At 40.6% G+C, this 17,624-nt stretch overlaps 3 protein-coding genes across 4 annotated transcripts; 2 read left to right on the top strand and 1 right to left on the bottom strand.

Annotated features, from left to right (window-relative positions):
* Nucleotides 1-529: 529 nt before the first annotated feature.
* cdkl1 (cyclin dependent kinase like 1 (CDC2 related kinase)) lies at nt 530-7,964 on the top strand. The gene is made up of 10 exons (XM_083683083.1): nt 530-614; nt 1,396-1,644; nt 4,137-4,258; nt 5,296-5,368; nt 5,895-5,985; nt 6,143-6,343; nt 6,600-6,682; nt 6,929-6,985; nt 7,320-7,481; nt 7,824-7,964. The coding sequence occupies exons 2-10, from the start codon at nt 1,477-1,479 to the stop codon at nt 7,923-7,925; spliced, it is 1,059 nt and encodes a 352-aa protein (XP_083539209.1). The 5' UTR covers nt 530-614; nt 1,396-1,476; the 3' UTR covers nt 7,926-7,964.
* A 4-nt stretch (nt 7,965-7,968) lies between these two features.
* dmac2l (distal membrane arm assembly component 2 like) lies at nt 7,969-10,902 on the bottom strand. 2 transcript variants are annotated; one of them, XM_083683084.1, is made up of 5 exons: nt 10,854-10,902; nt 10,418-10,536; nt 10,032-10,240; nt 9,124-9,295; nt 7,969-9,006 (listed from the first exon to the last, which is right to left on the bottom strand). In XM_083683084.1, the coding sequence occupies exons 2-5, from the start codon at nt 10,522-10,524 to the stop codon at nt 8,892-8,894; spliced, it is 603 nt and encodes a 200-aa protein (XP_083539210.1). In that variant the 5' UTR covers nt 10,525-10,536; nt 10,854-10,902; the 3' UTR covers nt 7,969-8,891. The 2 variants fall into 2 exon arrangements, with proteins under 2 accessions (XP_083539210.1, XP_083539211.1); XM_083683085.1 differs by lacking the exon at nt 10,854-10,902 and adding an exon at nt 10,745-10,764.
* Nucleotides 10,903-10,986: 84 nt separating this feature from the next.
* l2hgdh (L-2-hydroxyglutarate dehydrogenase) lies at nt 10,987-17,259 on the top strand. Its single transcript, XM_083683082.1, has 10 exons — nt 10,987-11,215; nt 11,561-11,676; nt 11,999-12,150; nt 14,501-14,632; nt 14,732-14,894; nt 14,988-15,022; nt 15,156-15,323; nt 15,406-15,563; nt 15,671-15,802; nt 16,113-17,259. Exons 1-10 carry the CDS (start codon nt 11,127-11,129, stop codon nt 16,306-16,308), a joined length of 1,341 nt encoding a protein of 446 aa, XP_083539208.1. The 5' UTR covers nt 10,987-11,126; the 3' UTR covers nt 16,309-17,259.
* Nucleotides 17,260-17,624: the final 365 nt, after the last annotated feature.

Here is a 17,624-nt window from a genome sequence, read left to right as displayed (position 1 = left end):
ACAATATACGGGGTCGTTCTTCACACTTTATAAGGTGATGAGCCACAGGGGGAAAGGATGTACAGTGACGGGGGAAGAGAAGTGTATTAGTTTCCATTAGCCGGTATATACCTTTCAGTCTGCCATTTCACTGACACAACCATTCAGCACTAATAGGTCTCACTGAGAATAGAAGCTGGAGCAATTAATTTGGTGTTCACCTTTAAAATTAAGTGAAGACATTGTTACCTGTGCTGTATGTAACCACTAGACAATTTGCACACTATTATTCTGAGACTGTAAGCTGATTTAGCTCAGCTGTATCATATGCATGCAATACCTTGACGAAAACGACTACATTCAAGTACAGGCTATTGTCAATTTCAGGTTGATGCAAACAAGGCATCTTGTTTTCACCGCCCACTCTGCCCGCCAACCCGCAGGTTAAGATCAAACTGCACCGTGTGAAGGGGTGGAGTCAGCTTACCAGTTCCTATGGGGACCAGCCTGAAAAGCGAAAGGCTTTTGGAGAGCTACATTTCAACCAACGTGAATACCAATCTCCTCGGTCGATGAATGCAAACTCCTCTCCGAATTTATTCTATATCAGCCGCATATCCAAAGGACAGAACACTGTAAGTATGATTATAGACAGAGTAATTCATCAAAGGTTGGAGTTGTAACCCTCATGAAATAGTCTAAAACTATCCTTGATTTATGTTTACAACTTTGTTTTATTTGTAGGCTATAAACTAAACATTGTCATGACATTTACGTTTTTGTTTTGATTTAGGCCTATGTTTATATAGCGCAGTTATTTTTGGTAATGTATTCATGCTGTCGATATAGTCGGAATTTGTAAGTGAGAGACTTTGATTTTATTTCCCTTTAGAGAGCGCATTATTTTTTGTTTTACATATAAGCCCTCATACTTTACAATCCAAATTATTTTATTATGCCTGTCACCGAATAGTAATTACGCATGTTGCCACTGGCAAGCAAATTAGTCTACATTAGCGTTACATTTTATGTTTACGTTTTGGCCCGTATGGCACGTGATTTATGAGCACTTAAGTGGGAAATATTCAGAATGTAAAAAATGTTTGTGCTCCCACGAACCCGCCCCACTTCTGTATTTTACTAACATACATTTCCATTGTCCAGAATCCAAATGTTTGATTGTAGCTTATTGAATTGCTTTACAATATTTTGTATTTTATTTCAGGAGACATTTAGTGACAAATATTTATATTAAACATAATATATTATATATACATGCAGTGTAGCCTATTATAGGCCCACTGTAACAGTAGACACATTTCAAATCTATTAGTATTTAATTCTCAGGAAATTATTTATGTGCTTTTCTTTTATGAAGCTTTTTGCAAACTTACCTATTGCTGGTTTGTTTTTCAGATCTCACGGGCAGTCAAGGTTCCTTGGACAACAAGGGGGGAAAGTGTGAAACTGCTGGTTGATGCACTCTGATTATTCAGTATGGAAAAGTATGAGAAGATTGGAAAGATTGGGGAGGGATCATATGGTGTGGTCTTCAAATGTAGGAACAAAGACACTGGACAAATTGTTGCAATCAAGAAGTTTGTGGAGTCAGAAGATGATCCCATCATCAAAAAGATAGCATTGAGGGAGATTAGAATGCTGAAGGTAAGACCTAGCCTCAGTGCATTGATGTGTATTATTTGTTTAATAATCATTGTGTCCTTAAAACCCCTGTTCAAGTCAACATGATCTGAATTGACAGGTTTGGTGTCTAAATCTCCATCCTCTTCATCCTCACACTCAGATTGAGTTTTTTTGTTTTGTTGTTGTTGGCCAAATGATTTACCCTCTGAGGGACTGGGAAATTAGTGTTGTGAAGATGAAATTATTCTGATTAAGATTTGATTTGTTATGTACACAGTTTTATAGAAGCTGGTAAGAATACTGTAATTTTGATGATTTTTGGTACAATTTACCAAAAGTCATAGACAGTGGTTAAATCCATGAAGTAGGGCTTTTAATGAGCCACCTACTCTAAAATGATTAAAAGCTCTGAGGGCAGTGGAGACTGCATGAAAAGTAGAGTGATCTGCAAAGTTTTTTAATTTAATCTCTCAGCCTTGTTCCCAAAAACATTGCCTTTGGAAAGTATTCAGACCCCTTCACTTTTTCCACATTTTGTTGTGTTATAGACTCAGTTTATAATTGATTAAATTAAAAGAATTTACCATCAATCCACACACAATACCCCAGAAAAGACAAAGCAAAAACAGGTTTTTAGAAATTTCAGTACATTTATCCAAATTGAAATACAGAAATACCTCATGTACATAAGTATTCAGACCCTTTGCTATGACACTCTTAAAATTAGCTAAAATGTAATCAACAAATCACTCAAGTTGAATTGAGTCCATCTTAATGCAAGGATAATAGTTCATGTAATTTTGGAATTAATATCTTTGTTTTTATAGGGTCTCTGATTTGCATAGGAATCAATTACACACTGTGTGGATCAGGTTGTCATTACAAACTGAGCAAATGGAGAGGAACAAAACTGTTCAGGAATGCGACCCTGAGGCCTGAGGAGAATGTTGAATGGTAGAGAGGAAAAAGCACAGTCGATGGGACAACATCATCTCACATGCAATGCAGTTTCCGCACCATCTCTCGTGTGAAGAATAGTGGTAGCTGCATCAAGTTATGGGTATATTTGTCATTGGCAAGGACTGGGGAGTTTGTCAGGATCAAGAGACAAAAAATTATGAAATTTGCTGAGTTCGTAGTGACATCCTAATCTACACAGTGTGTAATTGATTCCTATGCAAATCAGAGACCCTATAAAAACTATTGAACTATTATCCTTGCATTAAGATGGACTCAATTCAACTTATTGAGTGATTTGTTGATGACATTTTTGCATTTTAGCTCATTTTAAGTGTCATAGCAAAGGGTCTGAATACTAATGTACATGAGGTATTTCTGTATTTAAATGTTTGTGTTATCGCTTTGTCATTCTGGGGTATTGTGTGTGGATTGATGGCAAATTCTTTTAATTAAATCCATTTTAAATTGAGTCTATAACACAACAAAATGTGGAAAAAGTGAAGGGGTCTGAATATTTTCCGAAGGCACTGTAACGTCATGGAATTCTGTCATTGGCTCTTCTGTCATTGGCAGTTTCTGACATGAGGAAAATGTTAAGCCTCCATTTAGTCGAAAGGCAATGCTTTTTCAGTATGATATTTGACTGCATGTAAGAGATTTAGCTTTTCTTGAGTAAGGACCACTGATCTACTGGTACTGTATACTGGTATATAGATCATTGATAAGGACCCTTCTTCCTGACACCATATACTGTAAATGCTTTTATCAGGCAGATGTCTTCATCTCCTACAGTATATTACATCCTTTAATTATAGGTGCTGCTTGTTCAGAGGTCGTGGGGAGACACAATGGGAAGATTTCTGTGCCTTGAGGCCATGTCTGTTATACAGACAAAATCACCTCCAGAGGGCAGAGGATGATCAGGTTAAGTCCTGGTTCTATTCTATGGATTCCTTTTTGTCTTCACAGTCCTTTCAGTGTCTGTGGAGAAATCGTTTAGATTTCATTTTCTGTATGCCCTGATATCTAATCCCCTTTGGATGTCATTCTAAACTCACTTTCTAAAATATCAGTGTGTTGTCTGAATACAAAAGCTTTGTGTATAGAAAGATGTGTACATTTGAATTCCGAGACACTGGTGAATGTGATCATTTAGAAATACTGTACATACGTTGTTTTGTTGTTATGGTGCAATTATGTGGTGGTTTGGTGGTTTCCTCTGGACTCCAGGCACCAGGCTCATAAACAGGTCCAGATGGTGACAAGTTGTCATGGGAGACGGAGTGTGTTTATCACCATTTGTTAAGTGTGTTTTCTCTTATGTTGTTGTTGCAATCTCTGTTTGATAAGACATGCGGTAGCTTGCCCCACTGAGAAAACAAAATGTACAACAGAAATCAATTCCTTAGCCCAGCACTGTATAACCTCAGCACTCCCTATATCACTGCACTACGAAACAACAATTACTGAACTGCGCTGCCTAACTAAACAATAGCACAAGCCTACAAGATTGATGTGTTTGTAATGCCTGTTTGTATTTGTTATCCGAGCAGCAACTTAAACACTCCAACCTGGTGAACCTGATTGAGGTGTTTCGCCGTAAACGGAAGCTGCACTTGGTGTTTGAGTACTGTGATCATACGGTCCTCAACGAGCTCGACAGATATCCCAGAGGGTGAGTCTCGGGTGCTTACACATGCCCCTTTTTTCTCCTCTTTTTTTCTTTTTTTCAGAAAACATTCTATCCCCTACACATTATAGAGAACACGTCATATTGTAGTGTGTTGGCATTTCATGTGCATCTCTTGTTCCAGTGGTACATGTGCAATAGGCAGTCATCACCATTGAGAGAGATTGAATAGCATCCGATCCTATTCCTTCTTTTAGTATTATGTTGAAAGGCATAAACCCAAGTCTGGCTGTCGGGTTCAATGAACTGTAGAACCATGTCTTTTCTATCATGGTCTACTACTCTACACTCTGTCCAGCACTGATAGCCACCATGTTTGACTGTAACCAGGGAGCCTGACCTGCTAGTTGCGGAATGTTTATAGTGATGCACTCCCAGAATGCCGAGCTGGCAGGCAGTTGTGGAGATTCTGAGACTCCTCCTCATTCTAGAGTGTTTGTGGCTCTCTAGTTCCTGCCTCACACACCCTGGCCCATAGCCTGGCCATGGGGGGCACAGGAAGGGGGTAGAGATGGTTATTAATTGCCAGTCACAAGGCTCGATTTAGCCATTTCCTTGGCAACACTGATAGATGGTGGTCCCTGAATCAACAAAGCCTCAGTGTTGAGCACCACAGTTCACAAAAGCAGTGGCAGGCCTCTTCACTGTCCTTCAGTGATCCCTCAGTGAAACAAGAGATCAGGAAAGTTAAGGAAATGGGGAAGAGTAAAAAGGGGAGAGAGAACATGGAGTAGCAGGGTCACTGAACAGAGGGTAGACAAAGTGAACAGAATAGTGGAGTGATTTGTGTATGTTCTGTGTGAAGACAAACAACCATGTCTGGTTGGAATACCTTGCACTTCAAGGGTGTCTTTCGGCACTTATAAATATTGCCTAAAGACAGAACCAAAGCAGAGGTTCTGTCAACTAAAGTAATCATTTTCCATAATTCGATTTAGGTTGATCATCATAAACTGCAGGTTGAGATACTAAACTCAGATGCTGTTTACATGGTCTAACTGGCTTTGTCTCTTGACCTACAGTGTTCCTGAGCACCTGGTTAAAAGCATCACATGGCAGACACTCCAGGCTGTCAACTTCTGTCACAAACAAAACGTAAGCGGTTTTCCTCTCTCTCACTTTCTCAATTCAATTCCATTCCATTCAAAGACATTTAAATGGCCGAAACAACATGAATATCTTTGTGACCACTTGGCTCTCTCTTTCTCTCTTTCTCTCTCTCTCTCTCTTTTCCTGTTTGTTCTTCATTTAGTCCATTTTCCATTGGGGTTGATGCATCATGTAGTGCAGCTCTAGTAGTAGCCTTTTTTTTCTTTACTTCTCTTTTCAAACCTACTTTCCTCAAGTGTTTCACAGTCCCAATATCCTTCTCCCTTCCATGGCGCCCATCAACCCTTTGGTTATTAGCCCTCTTTTACTAGAATTCCTTCCTACTGGCTGACCAGCAGTTAATGTATCACTTAGACACAACAAACTCCACAGGGCCTCTTTAACAGGCGAAGTCAGGATCTGTGTGTTTTCTTAGCTTCTTGCACACCACTTTATCACCAACGTTGTTGCAAGACCACAAGTGAGTCAGCCTGGCACAGCCTGTAATTTGAGTGTTTTCCATCTTCTATAGTGCATTCACAGGGACGTTAAGCCAGAGAACATCCTCATCACCAAACATCAGGTTATTAAGCTCTGTGACTTTGGATTCGCCAGGATCCTAAGTAAGTTTTGTTGCATTTGAACAGTAAAGATGTTTTGTTTTACATTTCTGCCACCTGGTGGACACTTGTTGTCTTATCACTGTTAACCTTTTACCGTAACATCTCCATTGAAATCAATAACATTTTCAACGTGTGCTTCTCTTGTGTTTCACTTCAGCTGGTCCGTGTGACTACTACACAGACTATGTTGCCACTCGGTGGTACAGGAGTCCAGAGCTGTTGGTGGGGGACACACAGTACGGCCCTCCAGTGGACGTGTGGGCAGTGGGCTGTGTCTTCGCTGAGCTGCTCTCTGGGATTCCCCTGTGGCCGGGGAAATCTGACATGGATCAGCTGTATCTTATCAGGAAGACTTTAGGTATGTGAGCTTAACCTATTTAAAATCGAGATGTCATACTCTTTGGGTCAGGGAATGAAAGCGTACCTCCCCCTTATTGTATTTATCTAATTTAGGTACTGTCGATGTCGCTATGTGTGAGAGCTTCTCTCATATTATAGAAATGCAAAAAGTAATGTTGATGCCAGGTAGCCATTACTACTTTCACATAGTGTGAAAGTGGAGAGAATTAAGATTAATTAATTAATTAATTAAGAATTAATTCTGCTGTCTGCAGGAGACTTGATCCCTCGTCATCAGCAGGTCTTCAGTAATAACCAGTTCTTCAGTGGAGTGTGCATCCCAGAGCCACAGGAGATGGTGAGAGCAAAACCTTCCTATTTATTTACACATTTCATATACACACTGTCATGGTCACAGCCTAGTGTCTGACAACTACATCACTCCTTTGTCAATTTAAAATGAATTTGGGTATAGTGGTTTAGTGCAATATCAATTACTGTACAGAGTCATTAGATTTCAACAATTAACCTACACAATTACATCCAAATCTTTTAGTATGGAGTAGCTTGAATATATCTTAATGTGTGTCTTATGTGTCTGTAGGAATCTCTGGAGCAGAGATACCCCAACCTCTCATATCAAGCAATGGGTCTGATGAAAGTAAGCCTACCATTCACCCACAAGACAAGTTTAAAAGTTGTATTGCCCTGGGACACAGGGGACAGTACAATGACATTCAATGAACCTCTTCTCTTCAAGGAGACACAACGGAACACAGTAGTACTGTAGCACAGAATACAGTAGTAACACAATTATACTGGTAACATACTCAATACAGTAATACAAAAGCAGCAGTGACTTTATACACAATAACACAATGGCAGCAGTGACTTCACACGCCATTACAATAGCAGCAAACCTTGACCTTTCATGTGATGATCTCTGATGGGGTTTTCTTTCCTCCACTTCCCCTCTCCTTGACCTTTGACCTCAGGGTTGCCTGCGGATGGACCCCTCTGAGCGCCTGACATGTGAGCAGCTGCTGGAGCACCCATACTTTGACAGCCAGCGGGAGGAGAGTGAGAGCACTGCCCGTGAACTAGACCGTTCCACCAAGAGGAGGTCACGCCTACCCCGCAAACATCTCCCTCCTGGGGTGAGTCCGTTTATGCACTTTGATTTATTCTATTTCTTATTTTTAATTTAACCGTTATTTATCCAGGTTAGTCTCATTGAGATACAATCTCTTTGACAAGAGAGACCTGACCCAAGACAGCAGCAGTGGGGAACAATTTTGCTGACAAATTACACACACATACAAACACACACAAACACACACACACACAAAAGCACATATAACACACAAAAAATCATAGATAAAAGCAATCCGTGTCAAACCATGTGCCAAATTATATTTAAATGACAATTAGATAGAAACATGCTGTTCAAGCCCTCCATGATGCAAAGTTCTGAAACTGGTTTGTTTTCATTTCTTCAGTATTTGCCTCAGCTCACCAGCAGCAGTATCTTTCCAGCCGTGGACAACAAGAAATACTATAACAACCTGCGGAAATTCAACTACCACTTCCCTAACATCTAGATCTACTGCTCTGGATGTGAATGGACACCTAAACAGCAGCTATCGACATTTTCTGGCTAACTCAGGAAATGAAGCACACTGTGGAAGCTTTTGGATGAAGATGCAGGGTGTATCTTGTCTTGTGATGTCATTCTATGCACTATATCAAGTTTTTACTGAAAGACTATTTCATATGTGGTGTTGCCTCCATTTAAGGCTTGTATATCTATGTATAATTACAATGAGTAGTTTACTGCTCTGCTGGTAGTATGTGTAGAATGGGGGGAACACCATGACATACTGCCTTGCCTGGTTTGCCAAATGTTCTTTATATAATGAACGAGTCAGTGACATGTTTTTGCTATTGAATTAATATCATGATGCTTAATATTGTCTCAAAAGTAGGTTTAAAAATGGTGTGAAGAAGATACCTTGCAATTGCTCGCTGTCAACTAAAATGGAACTGGCACAGAGCAGAAAAACAGTGGAAGTCAATCTGGCTGTATTTTCTTTAAACGTTTATGTAGACATGTCTGTAGTAAAATACAGTGCAGTAAATAACATTTTAATATCAATGTCATGTAGTTACTCTTTTTCAAAAAAGTACCCACTATTTCCACAACACCGGTGCTAAGGATATTTATAGCCATCTACCCTTGGACACATTACAAATGCCAAATGAATCCATTGTTAAATGATTTCTAAACTAATGAATCATTGAAATTCTCAGCCTTGTCACATATATATTATCCCCTATGTACTTTTCTATGGAGTCATATTTAAGCTTAGGATAGACAATTCTGTCAAACTGTTTGCAGTCAATAAAATAAAGTGCTGTTTAAATCATTGTTCTCTACATTCTTCCAGCATCCCACCGCTGCTATGTAATGACTTGCTTCTTCAAGTCATAGCCCCCACAATGCTAGACCCCGTCACTCTGCCACACCCTCCTAACAAAGGCCTGTGATTCATACTACTGTAAGTCTGTCACACAAGGTCCAGCTCTATGTTCAGATGGGGTAGTGCCGTCTGTAGTCTCCCCACAGTTGTCTCCTTGTCTCTGAGTCCTGGTAGATCACTGAGAAACAGATGCTTTAGATTCCTGTGTGAGAAATAAAAACATGTGATTATTACATTACAGAGGTATGTTACTGTATATGACAGTAACATGTGATACACATTCTTACACCACTGAGACTAAGTTCCCAGAGGCACTCACTTGAGTTTGTGCAGGGCAATGACGCCCTTGTCTGTAACGTTGCCACAGGAAACCACCTCCATCTTGTGTAGGCTATCCTGCAGATTCTCCGTTGTACTCAGTTTTTCCAGGCAGGTATCCTCAATGTACATGCACTTGTTTAACTTGATTTCCTCTACGTGCTTTAAGTCATCTAGAGGAGGAAAACGAAAGATTTTTGAGCACAGGGTCACAGAGAGAGTGCAACTGTCTCTCTTTCTAGTGTAAAACATCCTCCTCACTTACGTTACATCAGGGTAAACAGTCTGGGAGAGACTTTCTTTCACCCTCACCTCTCACTTACTATTAACATGTCCTGGTATCGTATTTTCAGCTGAATAGTAAAGTGAACCTTGTGGAAAGAATCTACGGTTTGAAAGACCTAAAAGGGGCAGTCTGGGATTCGAAAAAACAACAAAGCAGTCAAAGCAGTCCACCACTTTTTTGGTAAATAGCTGAATGATGGGGCTGTAGAAATGTAACCACTCTCAAATTCATAGACATGGATGCAAGGACTAACAATACATGAGATCAAAATTATAGTTTTAATGTCCTGTTTTGAAGCTACAATTACATTGTTTACAAACAATGGAGTAAAACAATCTTATATTTTGGGTTCTGATGGGGTAAGACAGTTGAACTAAGTTCATTAAGTTATATTCTTCAATAATCAATGGCTATATATCATTCATTTAAAAAAGTCAGAAAACAGATGTACAAATCCCAGATTGCCCCTTTAAAAGGTAACAGTATAGTTAGGTATGTTTTGGGTTTTAAATACTGCAATTGAATCCTTGAATCAACTGTTGAATTCACAAATGTCTTTTTCTGAATTTTCCTTCAGAAAAAGACAGCCCTTTTAAACTGTGCCTTCTCAATGTGATACTGACCCAGATAATCAAACCCTCTGTACATGATGCAGGATTCACTGCCGTCAATACCCTGGATCTTATAACGGCCCAGAGGCCCAGTGGGCAGTCCGTTGTAGTCATGCTGCCAGCGGTCAAAACCCTGGAACCTCACCTTGGCCCCACATCTCAGGAGCCACTCTGCAGCAGCACGATCCGGGCCAACAGCTTTGATCCGCTCATGATCTACTCTGTGGGCGTGATTACAGAGAACAATTATTATCACAGACATGAGGTGTGAGCTATATGCATGGTTAATACAATATTTTGTGAACTGGTAATGCTTTCTCTCTATACATGTCATTTACAGTTCCACATTGTTGTTGAGCAGTGGTACTGGTGTAGGTGCTACAGTACCGGTCACTAACTTGTTGAATACCGCATTGAGCCAGCCCCAGAACTGTCTGCTGCCCCCTGCCGACAAAGTCTTCTGTGAAGAGAGTGCCGTCTGTGCTGCCTTTGACAACAGCCTCATTTCTTTTCAGCCCTGCAAAACATTATCCAGAGATTTTTGAAATGGAAAACTGTTCTGTTTTCTGAGTGCTTAAAATGCCTGATCAGCTATATCAATAAGCAATAGAACTCATTAGTTCTCATGCTTAAGTATATTGATCCAATGCAGAGTCAGACAGATTAGTTAATGATCTTATTAATGAATCATTCATCATATAAACAGCTTGTCAGTAGCATCCTACATTATCGAATACGCATAACACGTCCTTCGTTTTGTTGTGACAACAATCAATATGAGGTAACATTGCGATTGTCGACGTCTGTATAACCTGCAAATGGTTAATCACTCACCTTGTTTTTCTGCATCCAGTTACTGTACAGTATTTACACTGCGAATGTGCTTCCATTATGAACTTTAACCCGATTACGCATGGACAGCGCGAGACGCTATTGGCGCGGAGAGGAACGTCAATGTGGAGCATGAAGCGTAGCGAAGAGTTTCATAGCTAGTTACGATCAAGAAGGTTGAGAAACCTTGAGGACGAGTTGTGGGAAAAAATAAATGCACGACAACTGATGGATCACTTACGAAACTAGTCTTAGGTGTTATAGGTCTCAGCTAAAATGATTCGAACACTAAACAGCGCATCATTTGCTTTATTTGCAACACAGTCAAAACCCTCGACGTGCACTAAAGTCAGACACCTACACAGGTGAGTGGGAAATTTTACTGACATTTGAGTTGTAGCCAATATGAAAACTAACACGAGTCAGAACCTGTAGAAGCTGTTTCGGCACCCCAGGGAGAGTATCCAGCGGGTTGAGGCTGGTAGCCACTATAGCCACAATCCTACAATAGATTACAGGGCGGACAAGGTACAACTGTCGTTAACATGTTGAGCCAGGGCTATGGTTATAGCTCAACTTTTGTCACTGCAACTTTTGCCTAGACTACTCACATTGTGTCTACATAATGCTACGACGCAATGTAAACATGCCGGTTCACCTGAGATATGCAGCCCTCATTTGCCCCTAGTGACATCACTTCTGTCTTGCAGCTCATATGATGTGGCTGTGGTGGGGGGCGGCATTGTGGGACTGGCCACAGCGAGAGAGCTCATTCTCAGACATCCCACCCTGAGCTTCGTTCTGCTGGAGAAGGAGAAAGAGTTGGGTAAGATGATGGGAGGGGGAGAAAGCCCAATGACATGTGACCTACAATCAGACAAATAAACATTGCTTTTTAACAAGGTCAGTCATTGCGTGGACATATATCCATCCATATATATATATATATATACATACATATACATACATACTTACATACACACACACACACACACACACACACACACACACACACACACACACACATATATATATATATATATATATATATATATATATATATATATATATATATATAGCGATTATTTGTCCTCGTTTTCTCTCATTTGATAACTACTCTGTTCTGTGCACCTATGTCTAATCATCAGCCATACACCAGAGTGGACACAACAGTGGAGTCATTCACAGTGGGATCTACTACACCCCGGGATCCTTGAAGGCCCGTCTATGTGTGCGGGGGGCCACTTTGGCCTATGAGTACCTTGAGAAAAAGGGTCTCCCTTTTAAGAAATGTGGAAAGGTGAGTTTTAATCAAATGAGCCGACTGTAGACAAGGGCTGTATACAACTAGGCCTGATTGTTTACCAGGTTTGTAAATATTGGCCTTAGAACACAGAGTAAATATTGCTTAAACTTGACTTTGGAACTGAAAAAAAACTTTTCAGGTGGCAATCTGAAATCAAAAAGTACTTAGTATTTTTTCTTAGTATTTGTTTCTTAGTATTTGTGTCACAGTTTTCTTTTTTAATATATTTCTTTTATGATTTTTTTTTTTTAGGGATAGATCAGCTTTGAAATTAGTGAATATAATTTAAGTTCTATCCGATAGCATTGCTTGCATCATTTCTAGTCCCTTTTTCCCCTGCCCCAACCCTCCCCTAATTGGAGGGCATGAAAAGAAAATTATAATTATAATACTAATATTATAATTATGTAAATATAAATTAAGTATACTACTTATTTGTATTATTATTATTTATTTATTTTGCCCAGCCACCCCTCATTGGTACTTTGTTGGTTTATACATTTTAACAGTTATTAAAAATGTTTTATTTACTACTGTAGATACTTATATATAAATATACATATTATTATTATTTTAACATGGTAATTTACATTACATTTACATTTGGAATTGAGTGGTGAAGCCTGTTCTCCAGTCTAAGTAAGTTAATTTAATCTTCTTTAAAGTGAGTGTGTTGCTGGTAGTTTTGCTGTATTTTGCTGTGGCTATCCTGCCTTAAGCTCTGGGACCTAGTTTCTGTTGAAAGCTATCTGTTTGAAGTCAATTGCTGTCAATCTCCAGTGGGAGAGCCTGAAACTATTCTGCAAGGTATTTAACTCCTTCTCACCTTGGAACAGGATTATACATTTGGAATTGAGTGGTGAAACCTGTCTGGTTGTCAACGGATCGTTAAGTGGGAGGGGCTGCTACCCTGCTAGTCATCAACAATTACAGAATCTGCAGTTCTAGCTTGACAGTCATAGAGCAACAGCAACAGTCCATAACTACAGGCCGGTATGCCTACTCTTCTTCTTATCTAAAACCCTTGAACGTGCTGTCTCTAACCAACTGTCTCACTACCTCCTTCAGAACAACCTCCTTGACCCTCACCAATCTGGCTTTAAGGCTGGGCACTCTACTGAGACTGCTCTTCCTCCCGGGGAAAACCTGCCCTCTCCAAGACTTCTCCATCACAGTAGAAATCTCTACTGTGACCTCCTCCCAGACAGCCAAGAACCTTGGGGTGATCTTTGACAACCACTTATCCTGTGCGGCGAACATCACAGTGACAGCACGCTCCTGTAGGTTCTTCCTTTACAACATCAGAAGGATACGTCCTTTCCTCACCAGAGAAGCAGCACAACTCTTGGTTCAGACACTTGTGATCACTTGTGATCGCCTTGACTACTGCAACGTACTCTTGGCCAGGCTCCCCGTCTCCACCATCAGGCCTCTGCAGCTCATCCAGAATGCTGCTGCCTGATATCCCCAAATTCTCCCATGTCACCCTCCTCCTTCGCACCCTTCACTAGCTCCCGGTAGCAGCTCGCATCAGATTCAAGACCCTGGGGTTTGCCTACCGGGCGACAAAGGGAACAGCCCCTCCCTACTTGCAAGCAATGGTCAGCCCCCAAACCTCTGCCCGATCACCTGGCACCGCCGCCTCTACGTGGATGCAGCAGTCGCGCTACTCGGTCACAGCTTTTCACTGTCCTGGCGCCCCCCTGGTGGAACGAGCTTCCCATTGCTGTCAGGACTGCAGAGTTACTACCTATCTTCTGCCGTAGATTGAAGACCCATCAGGCTATGTCTTAACTGTTCATCCTAAAGACCTCTTCATCCCCACTACCCCCCTGTACAAGTTTCTCTACTGTAAATAAATCCTTTTTTTTATTTTTTTATTTTTTTATTTTTTTTTATAAAGAGAAGTAATTATTCCCTCTTCTAGCATTGTGACTGCCAATAGCCCTGGTCCTGGCATAGATTACTTTGTCTTATGATGACTGATGGATAGATGATTCACTTACTTAGACAAATGTATTTGTTGTAAGTCGCTTTGGATAAAGGCGTCTGCATAATGCCGTAAATGTAATGTGATTGACATCCGTTATGGTTTATTTGGTATTATTCCTGATGTACATATACATATTTTCCTTTTTAATTGGTGTAATTCTTGAGATTTCTTTTTTTAATTCCACCCCTCAGCTGCTCCCAGCCCATCCCACCTCTCCCGATATACCACCCTCCCTTGGTTTCCTTGTGCCATATATTTTTCAGTTGTGCGTTAGACTTGTGCTTCACCATTCTGCCATATGTGCAGTGTACGTCAATGCTTATCTGACAGGTATACCGTATGTGTTCCCAGCTTATCGTTGCTGTGGAGCAGGAGGAGATTCCTCGGCTCAACGCGCTGTATGAACGTGGCCAGAAGAACAATGTGCGTGACCTGAGCATAATTGATGCCAAGGAGATCAGAGAACGAGAGCCCTACTGTAGGGTAAGAGAGACCGGGCAGTTTCATGAGGGGTTTAATGCATTTAAAAGGGGCAGAGGAAAGTGTATGTGTGTGAATGCTTATCATGGGTTGTTCTTTTAGGGTCTTATGGCCCTGGACTCGCCTTACACTGGCATTGTGGACTGGAGGCTGGTGTCACTCACATACGGTAAAGACTTCCAGGAGGCAGGCGGGACTGTGGTTACAGAATACGAGGCTAGTGACATCAGCATGGCCAAGGAAAGCCTGTCTGGTAGCACTGAAGGTACTGTATTTCTTCTAAATGCCTCACCATTAATATGCATTTTATTTGACCCCACTCATGGACATAATTCTCTTCCCTTTTAATGTTCTTCAGGTTTGAAATACCCTATAGTTATTAAAGACTCAAAGGTAGGTGTGTGTGTGTGTGTGTGTGTGTGTGTGTGTGTGTGTGTGTGTGTGTGTGTGTGTGCGTGTGTGCGTGTTTGTGTGCGTGTGCACGCACGGAAGCTGTTACCCTGTTGTTTGTGTGCTGTTTCATCAGGGGAATGAAGTGAGATGCCGTTATGTCCTGACCTGTGGAGGCCTTTACTCTGACCGCCTCTCTCAAATATCTGGGTGTAGTCCAGAGCCACGGATTGTGCCTTTCAGAGGAGACTACTTGGTCCTGAAGCCAGAGAAACACTATCTTGTCAAGGGCAATATCTACCCGGTAAGTCCTTAATATTCGATGCAGTTTGTTAAGTGCAGTTAGTGATCTGGTTGTTCTGACACAGCTTTTTTTTTTTTTCTAGGTCCCTGACCCTCGTTTCCCCTTCTTGGGAGTTCACTTCACCCCACGGATGGATGGCAGTGTATGGCTTGGCCCCAACGCAGTCCTAGCCTTCAAACGGGAGGGATACAAATTGTGCGACTTTGATGCCAGAGACTTTGCTGATGCACTGTCATTTAGGTACAGTACGTACAGGGGATGTTATGTCATCCCAGCCATTGCCTCCTCTTTCATTATCTTGCTAAATGACAAACCTCTGCCAGATCTCTATCCTCTTTGTGTTACAGGGGACTCCAGAGACTGGTGATGAAAAATATAGTGTACGGGGTTGGAGAGATGTACAGAGGGGTGTTCATTGGTGCGCAGGTGAAAATACTGCAGAAGTTCATCCCGGAGCTCTCTCTCAATGATGTGCTCAGGTAAAGCATAGGCTTAAATCGCTCACATTCAACCAGGGTAATAAATTGGCAGCGGTGACTATACACAATAACACAGTAGCAGCAGTGACTATACACAATAATACAGTAGCAGCAGTGACTAATAGGAGGCATACATGATAAAGTGTGTCTAAGACATATGATATAAGGCATATGGTACAGTGGTATATGGTACATATGGTGTAAGTAGCAACAGTGGAGGGTTTAGAGAGTGTGTATATATAGATGATGGATGTGATAGTCAACTGTTCAGTAGTCTATATTGTAACACAGTTGTGTTTGGCTGTTTCAGGGGTCCTGCGGGAGTAAGGGCTCAAGCTCTTGACCGGGATGGGAACCTAGTGGATGACTTTGTGTTTGACGGTGGTGTGGGGGAAGTAGGCAGTCGAGTCCTCCATGTACGTAATGCCCCCTCGCCTGCGGCTACCTCCTCTCTGGCTATTGCAGAGATGATTGCAGATGAAGTGGAGAGACGCTTCACGCTGTAGAGACACCTCTGTGGATGGAGGGAATACCAGGTGATACAGCTCCAGTCCACAGAAACATCAGACTATCACTGCTCTGGCATCCCTCAATACACAGGGTGTGGACAGGAATACATGTTGTAGGGGATGACAGGGTTTTAGGGGATGATATTGGTTTTAAGGGGATGACATTGGGTCAGAGATTCACTGACAGTGTTTCACTGACAGATGGAATCTACTGGAATCAACATATCTAAACTGCTGAAAGTTTTTAAATGTGTATGAAATGTGTGTATATAACAACCAAAATTGTTTGCACAGGTGATTACATTTACCAAATTTATTTTTCTAAATATCATGTGGGAAAAAATACATATTTTTGATATTCATACAGTATATTGCAACCACTTTTATTAAACATAATTAATTATAAACATGATTTGCATACTTTTTGTGCAAGGTCCATGTTCCTCTGATATCATCACGCACAAGGTAAATGGCAACACACTGAACACAACACAATCTCTCTGTTACTCCTGTCTTTGTCAGATGTCTCTTTTCATTAAGGTTTGTGATCATACTTTTAAGTATTGTATACATGATGGTGCTAAATTTAGAAATCTTGCTTGCTGGGGTCTTAACAGTGGGATTTGATTAGGAATTAGGAATGCAATGATTTACATTGCTAAAATGCACATGTTCTATTCTATTCTATGAATTGAGCAATATTTTTGTTGAGTTTTATGGAAGGAAGACTGTCAAATAGACTTGGTTTGTTGTCTCTATGATTAGAATAAGGAACATGGCTCTGTACACCTTTACATTTTAAAGTGTTTGACATTTAGCACCTTATAGTCATACTGTACTGTACATGCTTTGACAGGCAATAATTGTTTTGAAAAGTGTTTCAATTTCTGACTAACTGGCCCATTTACGTATGTGACATGAATCAGTTTGATTAAATAGTTTATGGAATATAATTGTGTTATTTTGAATTATTGTGTATCAGAAATGTTGAATAAATACAGTAAATGTTACTATTTACAGTGTTGTGCTGTTTCTGGAAATCTTGGAAATATTTAGGATATCAGATGGTTTTGTTCATTATCATAATTTATTTCATTTGAACATTTCTCATTTAAGCCTAATATGGCATATTGTGAGTAAGATACTTGTCAAATTGACACTGACACGTTAGCAAGGTACTTTATGTCCACTTGGGGGCAGGGTCTTATTTCAAAACCCGAGTAACCGTGTTGTAATCAACTGGTTAACTGTCTGAATCTGTTGTTTTGCAGAAATTACAATGCCACCAAACTGATTTTATTTTTTATTTCTTT

The sequence above is a fragment of the Argentina silus genome (genome assembly GCF_951799395.1).
Source record: "Argentina silus genome assembly, chromosome: 13".
NCBI classification, from domain to species: domain Eukaryota; kingdom Metazoa; phylum Chordata; class Actinopteri; order Argentiniformes; family Argentinidae; genus Argentina; species Argentina silus.
The sequence above is the reverse complement of the archived record's forward strand: the minus strand, read 5'-3'. Positions and strand labels throughout refer to the sequence as shown.

What these genes read in the sequence shown, in the direction of transcription:
- l2hgdh (XM_083683082.1), top strand. Translation starts at nt 11,127, where the DNA reads ATGATTCGAACACTAAACAGCGCATCATTTGCTTTATTTGCAACACAG. An exon ending in CTTTTAAGAAATGTGGAAAG is followed by an intron (nt 12,151 to 14,500) that starts GTGAGTTTTAAT and finishes ATGTGTTCCCAG; the next exon opens with CTTATCGTTGCTGTGGAGCA. An exon ending in TCTCTCAATGATGTGCTCAG is followed by an intron (nt 15,803 to 16,112) that starts GTAAAGCATAGG and finishes TGGCTGTTTCAG; the next exon opens with GGGTCCTGCGGGAGTAAGGG.
- dmac2l (XM_083683084.1), bottom strand. Translation starts at nt 10,524, where the DNA reads ATGAGGCTGTTGTCAAAGGCAGCACAGACGGCACTCTCTTCACAGAAG. An exon ending in CTCAATGCGGTATTCAACAA is followed by an intron (nt 10,241 to 10,417) that starts GTTAGTGACCGG and finishes TCACGCCCACAG; the next exon opens with AGTAGATCATGAGCGGATCA. An exon ending in CAGAGGGTTTGATTATCTGG is followed by an intron (nt 9,296 to 10,031) that starts GTCAGTATCACA and finishes TTCCTCCTCTAG; the next exon opens with ATGACTTAAAGCACGTAGAG.
- cdkl1 (XM_083683083.1), top strand. Translation starts at nt 1,477, where the DNA reads ATGGAAAAGTATGAGAAGATTGGAAAGATTGGGGAGGGATCATATGGT. An exon ending in TCCCAGAGCCACAGGAGATG is followed by an intron (nt 6,683 to 6,928) that starts GTGAGAGCAAAA and finishes ATGTGTCTGTAG; the next exon opens with GAATCTCTGGAGCAGAGATA. An exon ending in GCAAACATCTCCCTCCTGGG is followed by an intron (nt 7,482 to 7,823) that starts GTGAGTCCGTTT and finishes TCATTTCTTCAG; the next exon opens with TATTTGCCTCAGCTCACCAG.